General features: G+C 40.3%; 1 protein-coding gene across 1 annotated transcript in view; it reads left to right on the plus strand.

Annotated features, from left to right (window-relative positions):
* MAMDC2 (MAM domain containing 2) overlaps positions 1-12,010 on the plus strand; it is a 63,992-nt gene that overhangs the window by 37,516 nt on the left and 14,466 nt on the right. The window contains exons 6-9 of the mRNA XM_082497924.1: positions 97-353; positions 3,294-3,387; positions 6,778-6,924; positions 7,804-8,069. Coding sequence (XP_082354050.1) covers positions 97-353; positions 3,294-3,387; positions 6,778-6,924; positions 7,804-8,069 — 764 coding nt within the window. The remainder of the gene's footprint in view (positions 1-96; positions 354-3,293; positions 3,388-6,777; positions 6,925-7,803; positions 8,070-12,010) is intronic.

The raw sequence follows: 12,010 nt of genomic DNA on the forward strand, positions 1-12,010 counted from the left end.
AAGATACATGCCTCGTCCCTGCCCATCTCCTGATACTTCTTGTGAGTTGTGTCCTTTGAGGAGTCTCTTTATACCAAGTTTCTTTTATACTTTTAGGTCACTACATGTATGTGGACTCTGTTTACGTGAAACATTTTCAGGAAGTGGCCCAGCTAATCTCACCAAAGACCACGGCCCCAATGTCTGGCTGCTTATCTTTTTATTATCAACTTAAGCAGGAGAGTAGCATTGTTTTTACCGTTTACTTGAGAGACACGAGTGGCTTTTATGAGGAGATCTGGAAAACAGAGAGTGCACTGAGTGCGGACTGGGCGCTAGCAGAAGTTGACTTCAATGCGCCGTACCCCATGGAGGTAAAGCAATCATTCCTGTACAGTCCAGATATGACTTCCAGGTTCCATCAGACACCAGTCCCGGCTCAGGCCAAGTCGGGAACAGGGCTGTGGCTGTCCAGTATCTGAATGATGGTTATAAAGACGCTGGTGATCTGTTGTTTCCTTTGCCTGCTACATAAGGGTCAAGGAGGAATCACTTTCCGTACTGGTGCTTGATTTTCAGCAGAGATGAAGTCAGGTGGTGAAGTGCTTAAACAGAATACCTTGGGAGGTTGTAGGGTCCTACTAATGTGAGGCCTTTCAGTTCCTACTAAATAATGTCAATGGTCTGTCAGCCCCATGTTTCTGTGACTTGGTGATCCATTTTTGAGAGTGCTGAGTATCACAAAATAATGCATGCCTCCCACTGCAGAAGAAAAAATGAAAAAAAAAAAAAAATTGAGCTCTATTCTCTGCCTTATATGATCCTGCAATTCAGTCTTTCTGTGCTTTCACAAGATAGAGTCCAAACGTGGGTCCTAATAGTACATTACTCCTTAAATGTGAAAGCCGGGTCTCTATGGTTACTATAATTAATTTCAAAAGTATCAGAAAGAAATTAAATTTTTTATTCCCTAGAATTTCTTTTACTGAAAAAAATCCCAAACCTTAGAAGATTGGCGTCAACATCCTATCTGTATATATCTATGTATGAATATATATACATACACAAACACACATATATGTGTATAAAATGTGTGTGGATGTATATATGTAGGATATATATACATACACATATATGCATAATACCTTTATATATACATAAAATATTCTTATATGTAATACATACGTAAATATCTTAGATTATTGGACTAAACAGTGTATCTGTATTATATATACACACATATACTTACATGTGTACAAATGTATAATATATATTTTATACATATATATGTAATTTTTATATATATATAATCTCTCCCTATATATATACTTCCAATACTAGGATTACTAGGATTACGTTCTACTTGCTTTAGCTCCACATAAGGTATTTGTTAATTCACCGTAAGTCTGCAGACTTTCAGAAATTGTAAGGGGTAAAGCTAATTTTAATCAGATGTTACATAGTCCTTTTATACTATGAAAAGTCAGTGACCAAGTCATCCATTTGAATTGTCAGACCTCGAAGGGTACAGGAAAGGAGATTAGATCTGATAAGGTCTCATGATACTGAATGGTAAGTGAATTACTTATTCAATAAATATAAGGTAACATGGAAGGGGAAAAACAGTCCTAGTGCTACAGATGGAAATTAATTAATGATCACTTAGAGCTTGGCATTACTTTGATTAGTTTTGTGAAAATATCCTCTCAGTTCTTAGTGGCATTCATAAAACCATCTGGAATGTTGGAAAATATCTGTACTGTAGTAAACAGCACAACAGAGGATGTCGTACCACTGGATGAATGCACAGGGTACCCCTGTGTTCAGCAGAGTATGCTACTCCAACCCTCGCAGTTAAAAAAGAATATCCTAGAACTACAAGAAGGAGATGGGGAAAATCAAAAGTATGGAGAAGTTACCTTAATGAAATAACAGTTTTCAGCCTGTAAAAAAAAGATGACTGAAGTAGAATATGGTAGAGGTTCATAAAAATCATGACTGACACAGAAAAGATTAACTGTTCCCTTTTACTCATAATTTATGTTGCTCTTCCAAATTCTTAATTACCAGGTAGCAGTTTTAAAATAAACCAAGGGGAAGATTTTTTTCTAAATCACATAACTGTAAAACTCCCTTCCACAGCGTAATATGGTTACCGTTATTCTGATTAGTTAAAAAAACTGATTAGACAAATTTATGGGAAAGAAAGAATCCAGCAGGAATATAATGTGAGGGAAGAACTGAAAACTTGTCTTCAGTTCTTTCTTTAGGTGACCACTGCTGGAAACGACTCTGGGCTAGATGGGCCTTTATTCTGCTCCTGGAATTTTTATGTAAACCAACACAGTCAATATTTGAGAGATCACTTCATAGACATAAGATTAAATCTTGCAAATAATTTCTTCAGTTGCTTCAAGAGAGTCTTCCTCTTTGTTTCATCCAGCTAAAGGAGACTGCTCAGGATTCTTTCACAGCTCTCCTAGTTTGTCTCCTATCCCTAGGGAAGACATCAGAGGCATTGCTTTCACTGAACAGGACCTCACTCTGGAAGCATTTGTCCTTATATCCTTGTTTTGTCCCTGGGGCTGCCTTGTAATTCAGGCCTTTTCTCAAAGCTTTCCTGTAACTCAGAGCTTTGATACTTAAGAGAAATTTTAAGACGCTTCCTCCAGAGTTATGGATTGTACTCCACTTGAGGAAATGATGTCCCTTGGGAATGGTTAAGTACAAACATTGTTTGATTTTTGTGGTAAACAAAAAAAAAAGAAATAGCTTTTCTGGTTCTTATTGTAAGTAATTTTTTTTTAAAGGAAATCTTCCCTGCCAGCTGATGCCAAGGCACAGGTTTCAGCGTCTGCAAATGTTTAGAGAAAACAGTAAAACTTGATATTGTAACAGCAGAGTAATCCACATTTTGTTTTTAGCTCTTGATCCAGATAGATTCTAGATACACTAATAATTAGGCAGCTTTGGAGGTACACTCAATACAGACTGATGACCTTGAATAAAAGCTTTGTATGGTACAGTAGTCTTACACTTATCTTTAAAACCAATGCTTCATAAAATATCAGAAGAGCTATGTTCCCCTTGATTTTTCCTTGACCTTGAGTGGGCAAAGATCTGGTGCCAGGGTCAGGTTCTGATTTATATCCCTAATAAGTGATAAAATTTAATTTGTCCCAACACCTGCAGTGCTGTCTGAGATGCCCTGAAGTCTGTCTGGGACATCCGATCAGAATTCTGTAATATGAAGATGTGTACAAAATTATTGTTGTGTATGTGGTAGAGGAATAACAAACAATTATCATTTCCAGGTAATATTTGAAGTTGCTTTCAACAGTGCCAAGGGAGGTTACGTTGCCCTTGATGACATTTCTTTCTCTCCGGTTTACTGCAGCAATCAGACAGGTATGAGTTCTTATTGCTATCTACCTTCCTTGTTCTCCCCCTTTGCTTTGCCCCTCTGAACCGTTTGTCAGTATTTGCAATATTTGGTAGAGATGTGCAGATGATACCTTCTCAACTGACCAGTGCCATTGGGCTCCTCTTCCTCCTGTCAACAAAAGAGCAGATGAACACTAATGCCATTCGTTTGATCCAGAAGCCAGTCCTTAATGCTTTCCCTCCAAACACCTTGCCTCAGGGATCTGCAACTGGAGCACTGGACCGAATGCAGGTTTTGCACCCCGCCAGCTTTTAAACAAATTACCAAATGCAGGCCTGTTGCAGGGAGGGGGATTTTCCCAGGTGTGGCAGTATGAGGAAGAAAATGTTCTGGGCTTTTCATTATTGCCAACGTAGGGAGTACCTTCTTCCATACCACATGCCCCGAGGTGTTCTTCAGAGCCAAAACGGGAGCCTTGCCTTCTTGTCTTCGCTATTCCGGGATGTATTATTTATCTCAGAGAGTGGCATGCCTGTCAGGATTTTATTAGGTTTTCACAGCAGCAGAAGTCAGCTGAATCCACGTGACCTCTGCTGTAGAGGCACTTGGGATGAAGGACTTCGTTATTTTTGAGTGCAGCCTCTTAAGTAGCTGTGTACTGGTTGCTTGGGTTTTACTGTAGCACTAAGCAATAGTCAAAAGTAGATTAGCAGTTTCCCACTGAACCCGCCCATTCTTTCGGTCACAAGTTTGAACTTTTAGCTGAAGTCTTGAAGTGATGAAGGAAAAAGATCTTTTGCCCTTTTTTGTCTGTCTGGACTCTCTGCTAGTTTTACCTGCACTGCTTCAGGTATCAACATTGAATAGTTTGGGCTAGAAGGGACCTTTAAATGTCAATAGGAGGTAGATTCCAGATATGTTATTAATCCATGACTCTTGGCTCAGTAAATGTAGTTGTTTCAATAAGTCCTCAGTGCCTGTTCTGTTTTTGCTTTGTTTTGCAACAAAAATCCTGAGTTATGATTGCAGTACGCCATAGATTGGAGCTGTGTGCTCATCTGTGCTTTCCATTTTAATTTTCAGATGGCTTATATGCGCTGAGGTATGGGATAAACTTTATAGTATTTTCTGCCCCAACCCTGATTAAGTCACGCTGTCATGGCCCAAGGTCAGGTCTACTCTGACCGGTGAATTTGACAGTGCTGCGGTTTAGGCCAAATTGGCTACTGGGGACCTGGGGGACACCAGATGGGACCGACAGATGCTCCCCTCTACCCCTCTTCAAAGAGAGAGTCAGAGGAGGGAAAAAGAGACTTATGAGTTTAGAAGGAACTAAACTACTTTAACGAAATATTAATAATAAAATAAAAGGAAATAACAAAATAGGATGGCAATCACGTCACTGTCTGGCACTGGGGCAGTCCCAGGCTGGACTCGGTGATGGACAAGAACTGGATTCTGGATCTGCATTCAGGTTCGGGATGAAAGGCAGACGAACAGACAGAGTCCTCCTCATACACCGGCCATTGAAGAAAGAGCGCTGACCCTCTGATCCCTCAGCTTTTATACTGAGCATGAGGCAGATGGGATGGAATACCCCGTTGGTCAGTTTGGGGTCACCTGTCCTGTCAGCTCCTCCCCGCAGGTGGGACCCCTCTACGCTTTTCCGCTTCTGACCCTCCAACGGGGCAAATAACAAAGTTGTTTGGCCTTGGGGGTTACAGCAATAAGTATAAGCAGGAGCCTCTCTGCATCCCATGCCTGGGCATCAGCTATAAACATTGGTCTTATCAGTCTGAGAGAGTGAACACTGTCTGCACAATATGCAGTTAATTTCAGTAGTTAGAAGAGGCCCAGCTAAGAAGCGAAGTTACTGAACAAAATTGGTCCTGTTTTACCTCAAACCAGGACAGACAGGTTCAGTTAGAGCTTTGCCTACTCGGTCTGATTTTGAGTTTGTTTTTTTTTTTCTGTTTGAGAAATTAATACCAATCATTTGCTTTATAGTTTGTTGAATTACAACAAATCTGGTTGATCCTTCAGGCTTATCTCCTATTTCTATCCTCAATTGTTTTGAGCAGAGATGTTAAAAAGCAAGAGATTTTCATTCTCCTTGTAGTCAGCCATAGCAGTGTATATAACAGCATTAATTTTTTTCCTTATTTTTCTGGAAGTTTTGGTCAACAAAGGTCTCAATGTTAGCCAAACAGAGGGAAAAGGTACCAGAGTATTAAACTTGCTCTCCAAAGGATGAATCTTAATGCTGCATGGACCTGGTAACGCTCCAACTGCATTTTATTTATCTAGGGAAGGAGCAGGGGGAGGCCTGGGCTGCCTCCTTTTTCTCTGTAGGAAGAGTAAGATGTACGGGCAATGCTTGGATCTGGCTTATTTGAGGCAGAAAAAAACACAAGCAACTCCCCAGTGCCAAAATTTTGCTTCTCCTGAAGCTGATCACCTGTGTCTCTGCCCTTGCTGGGAAGCCCCTCTTAGCCTCTGTGCAGAAGGGTTGTGCGTGCTGCCGTGGAGTGATACTCACTGGCTCCTGACTCTGAAAATTGCACGATGGCTTTGGGTTGTGCCCCTCCTTCGCCCAGCATCTGGTACAAGTGACCGAGGCTTTTAAAGCAACAGAAGTGTGTTACTTAAAAGCAGCTGTTCACCACAGGGCTTTTTTCAGGCTAAAGCAAATCCTGACCCATGAATTCCACATTGCAGGTCAAGAGGGAGCCATTAGCAGGGCTGGGGAGCTTAGCTTAGCTCTTAATCAACTTCACTATAAATGGTGCAGCTGTCTCTGCTGCAGTGCTCATATAAGTGGGATGTAGCTCCAGAGATCAGCAGCCATGAAATGCTACATGGACCGAAAGCTATTTGACTTATGTACTTACGGTATGCATATGCACACTCGTTAAACATGACTACAAAAGGGTTTTTTTAAAAGGTACTCTTTAAAAGAATATTTATTATTGGTGTTAGAAAGTTATCCCCTTGGAAACTGAAATAAAAATATGACACCCCTGCACACGCATGTGCACATTCACGCTCATTTTGTCCAAATATCTTCTGAATGAAGGAGGAGGATGAAAACAAATGGTCTGAATGTCTTTGTGCATTATGTCCTGAAGGAGGAATCTTCTCTTAATATCTGTAACTTATTTATATTTTACAGGGGCTGTGAAGGATGTTTCCTCCCAGCTCCAGCTGAGAGGAAAATAACACCCACTTGCAATAGAAAATCGATAGTTTGATATTGTGACTTTGCACTATATATGTGTAACGTCTTTGCACATGCTCATCTTCTGTAATGGAAAGAAAGATGAAACAGACTATTTTTGGTATGCTTGAGCTTCAAGTACCTATGCTTATTATACTGTGCTTTTCCTAACAGAACATATGCATCTATCTTTTAGGAACTCCTTTCAATCCTGCTGAGGCAGGCTGCAATTTTGAGGAAGACCTGTGTAATTTTTACCAGGATCACAAAGACGGCCCAGGATGGAGCAGAGTGAAAGTGAAGCGTAACGTGTATAGAGCAGGAGATCACACTACTGGGTTTGGTAAATCAAAACTCCTTTTCACTAGAAGATTCAAACTGGATAGAAAGGTTAACCTGTTGTGTCGTTGTTCACGCACATTGAATAACGCCATCGGCACACTAGTTGGATTGCCTCACTGCAACTCCCTGCCATTGAAAATCAGTGTACACCACTCTGTCCTAACTGGGACTCTGGCTGTGCCTCCCAACATGTAAAGGGGGAAGGTCACCTGTTGAATTGTCACAGAGGGCTGTGAATCAGAGTATCTTCACTATACTGGTCTGTAGCGACTGAAGGGATGTTTCCACAAAAATACGCAAGCAAATATAATAGTAGCTTAATGCATTGCTTTTATTATAGAGGAATGGTGGGCTCTTAGCTCTTCCAGGCCTAGGATAGTTGGCGTTTTTAAGGGAAAACTGTGAAATGTTGTGTAGTGAAGCCACGTAGTGAAAGGCCTGCTAAAAAGTTCTGAAACTCACACATCTCTTTGCGTAGAGTATTCATGGTTCCTAATCATATGTGCTAAAGTCTCACCTCGTTATACTCGGTGCAGGGAATAGTAGGCCTTGTGCCCTGTCCTTCATTCTTCAGTCTTGGAACAGTACCCTTGAAACAGCCAGGTTTCCAGTGAGGCCAGCAGGCCAGAGAATTTTTCAGTATAAAATTGAAAAGTGCTTATTTCTGGTAACTTAGCCATGTGCCAGTTTAGCTTGAAGTAGCCGGGATGCTTTTAGAAAAACTCTTTTTTCCTTTCAAACAGAGTGTGATAATCTGTTTCCTGCCAGTAGAAACTGTGTTTATAACCAAAGACTGATGCAATAACGGAAGCTGCTTTAATAGCAAATCAGCAGTGCTAATTGTGTATTAGAAATACTTAATAATTGTGCTGTCTTGCAGGCTATTACTTATTGGCAAACACAAAGTTTACATCACAGCCTGGGTACATTGGACGTCTGTATGGCCCAACCCTGCCAGGAAACTTGCAGTTTTGTCTGCGTTTTTTTTATGCCTTATATGGGTTTTTCCAAATGAGTGGTACTCTTGCTGTTTATATCTTCGAAGAGAATCATGTCGTTCAAGAGAAAATCTGGTCTGTCTTGGACTCTCCAAAGGGAGTTTGGACTCAAGCTGAAATCTCCTTCAAAAAGCCTATGCCTTGCAAGGTAAGAGCCAATTCTTCAAATCTGCTGAATTCTGGATGAAGGTTTTCCTTGCCTCCTCTTCCCAAGGTTCTTTGTTATCCAGGGATTAATCCTAAGAGACCTATACCTGCAAAGAGAAATTGAGTTCCCCAGGCAATACAGTGGGGAGCAGAGTGTTTCTTCTCAGCCTGGCTCCCATGGGACCCCCGATAAAGGTACTTTGTACCAGGAACAGGGCAGTGTTGCCCTGGTGTCCTCAACTGGAGTCACACTATTTGTGGAGATTTCACTTGAGGAGCTCTAACGAGAGCTGGTTGTGTCTTGGTTTCTCAGCAGGCTCCACATTCGCTCATTTTTGTTTGTTTCCTATATGATTCACATCACCGTACTTAATTACAGATTTTAATTAATCTAAAAAGTCGGTATTGGTAAGTTCTGGTCAAAATGAAGAGCTGATCCTACTTTCCTAAATTCAACCAATGGCTTAAAAATTGAAACCAGAAGTCAGTGTAATTTAGAGCTTAAAGTATTTGCAGCATCTGGTTGGAGAGGTCCATTTATTATCCAAGCAAGTTCATAAGAATACCATAATATTTCACGCCACCTCCTAAGTAAGTCCTCAAGCTGCTGGTATTCCTCACCTCCACTCATTTTACAGAGGCTGACTTTAACACAAATTTGCGTTGGTGCTACTCCTGCGGTTATCCTGATTTCTGTAGTCGATTTCCACTATTTGTGAGTCATCTAAGGAGGAACAGATGGATTGCTACCTGATGACACTGAGATAAATCCATCTTGTTTTCGGAGTGTGATAGTACTGTGAACATATGAATAAAAGTTTGTCTTGTAACTCAGGTATTTCTGAATTATAGACAAATATCTTAATTTCCCCACTACAAAGTACTTTTTGAAATTGCAGTAGTTATTGAGTCTAACTTTTCTTGGAAAAATAAAAAAAGTGTTTTTCTTCAAAGTAAGTACGCTGTAAAGGAAAAAGTTCACCAAAAAATGTTGCCTAACTGTGTTAAAAGGGAAATTTATGATGAAAATTTTGGTCCTAATTGTTGGCTAGTGTTTTCTCTCAGATACCTGATACTTTAAAAAATTAATGGAATTTTTATGTACATATTTTTATGCATAAAAAGTAATAATTAAAAAAATAATTTTATTACTGCCCAGCAAGTGCATGATAGAAAAGTGTCTCATAGTACCATCCCAAAATATTTGCAGAAAAGTATTTTTCTCTTTTTTGAATAATGAAAAGTTATTAGTTAAAAGGGCAAGCTTATTACATACTTTTGCCATCTTCTGTTTACGTATATCTTTATTACTGCTAAAAAGCTTCAGTAGCTTGTGTAGCGTAATACACTGTATGAGTGGTGATGACAGCTGAGCATGACTGTTAAAAATGTTTTATAGCCTTGGAGGTGGCAGGTTTTTTTAGCATCTGACATTTGCATGGAAAATCTTTTCCCATATGAATTTATGAAGGACTATTTTTATGTTTTCCTAGAAATTAGTATATCTAAAACAGTTGTGAAGAAGCTTGCCTGGCATGGAAAGCTTTTTGTGAATTGCAGCTTTCATGTCTGTAGTTACCAGCCTGTCTGTGGGCAGTAACAGATGGGGACAGCAGTGCAGAGGAGAATAAAGAAGTCAAGTGAATATCCTTCCTGCTTCTGAGCCTGAAGGTTTGCAGGAGGGAAGAAACCCCATGGTTTGCAGCAGGAGGGTTTGTTGTCCTTTGGCAATTCTCAGATATCTTCAGTGGGTTCTTCAGGTCTTGTGATAGGACAGCCTTCTTGCCCACAGAAGCAGGTTGCAAAATGTTTCTGTTGTCATTCCTCAGATATCACAAAAAGTGAGATTTATTTGGCTTCAATGAACTCGGCATGTGTTCAGAATATCATAATGCAGACATCTCTTAAGCCAAATAACTATGTATTTGGGCAGGGGTGTGAAGTTCTACCTTAGCCTTGGTTTAAACCTATTCTCTCACACTGTCTTTTTTCCTAGATTGGAAGATTAAATTAGGTTTAGAGTGGGAATTAAGTTGCAGTTTTGCATATGTAGTAAATGACATTGGTCCATAATAAATCATGTACAAGCTATGTGCTGAACTTTGTATAACAGTTTTATGGTTTTCCTGATGGCTGTGTATGTATATGCACAATCAGTTTATAAAGTTTTCCTTAGACAAATAGTACGTGGAAGACAATGGGTGACGTTCCAAAGCATGTCAGTATGGAAAAGTATATCCATGTATATTTACAGCTGAGAAGATAGCATACAAAAGACGAGTGATGTCAAAGTGTGTGTCTACTTGCCATAAGGCAACGGTGAAAAACTGGTGTAGTTACAGGTTGTCTGCTTGTAATATTCACAAGCAAGCTTGAATGAAGTGGCCCAGTGAACCCTTTCCTTTGCAATCTCATGCCCAACTCTTCTACTTTAATACTTTCAAAAGTCCTTTCATGCTTTATTTTATTTGTTTCTTCTTTTCCAAGCCAACAGAAGGAAATGAAGGAGCACCGTGTGGCATTGTGTAAACACTTAGGTTAGTTATCTGTAAAAATGTGTCTGCCTAGGACCTAGTGAAATAGCTGACTAGGAACACTCATTTCAATGGCCGTTTTCAATGCAGGCCAGCAGTGGAGGTGCATCAGAGCACATTTTGCCTTACAGCAAGGAGTGGTGGGAACCAGCAAGTCAGGGATTACACTTCAGGCTCTGGAGGGAGAGACAATATAGAGAAACATGAGAGGCACAAGGTCACTGAAGCTTGACCTCTCTTGTCCTGTCTCTTCCAACCTGCCCTTGAGTCTCTTGCCTCCTCGCTGATGCATCTTTGTCTTATCTATCCTGCCCCATAGGCAGCAAACTGACCCTGATTCCCCATTTTACTCCTGGCTCCTCAGCTCTGGACAGTCCAATTTTTTTTTCCGTCTAACCCTGTCCGTGTCCCAGTCTGTGTGCCCTGTTTGTCCCAGTTCTTACAAATTTTGGTTTCTGAAAAACTAATGAGTTGACAGAAAGCACAGTTCTGGCACAAAGACCAAACCCTGACACATTTTGTGCTCCTACTCCAAAGCCTCAGAGTGCCCAAGCTTTTCAAAGAATTTTTTAAATAGGGGCAAAATAAAACCTTTTTTTCCTAGCCTTGTTCTCAGAAATGATGGAAATGTTGTGAGTTAAATCTTCCAAAACAAGCCTGAAGCAAGGACCCAGCATGGAAAGTCTGAGCTTAAATCATTGCATCTTGGCAATGTTACAAGCAAGTGAAAAACAGTCTTTTAATGGAGTGAGGTGGTCTCAAAATAAGATAGGGCTACCACCTTTCCTCTAATACAGATGTGGTGGTGGATGTGCCTATCATATTGTTTTCTGAGATGCATCATGTCTAGACTTGGATGATAAGAAGTTGTAAGGCATGCACAGTAGTTTGGCTGATTGAGTTCTTGGTTACTGGGTGTGACTTGTAGATTGGGTCAGTGCCTGTGGAAACAGTAAATAGTCTCCTGGCAGTTCCTCAATGGCCAGTAAAGTCAGTGAGGCAGTCATTATGCTGCTTTGGCCAGAGAGTCCTGAAGGTCTTAATGATTTTGCAGCCAGAAAACAATTGTTCTAAAATACCTGATAACCTACGTCCTTCGTCTTTCTTCTACTCTGAATACTACTCACAAGGCTTTGAAAACAATACAAAATCCATCTGATATGTTTTAAATTTGATAATGTATTTGTTTGCATCAGGAAAAGAAAAAGGCTTAGATTTTCGTGCCTTGGTTTGTGTAATGGTTTTTGCAAGTTCTTTTTGAATTAGCTAACTGCAGTCTGGCACAGATTGTTGGCTTGAGTTCTGTGAGCAGGAAACGTGAAGCTGGCCAACAGGCTTTAATATGACACTTTGAAACTACCATGTTGAAAAGGTTAGGTGGTATGATCCAGCTAAGCAAGTCTTAAAT

This window comes from Vanellus vanellus (assembly GCF_965231255.1).
Source record: "Vanellus vanellus genome assembly, chromosome: Z".
In the NCBI taxonomy this organism is placed as follows: Eukaryota; Metazoa; Chordata; class Aves; order Charadriiformes; family Charadriidae; genus Vanellus; species Vanellus vanellus.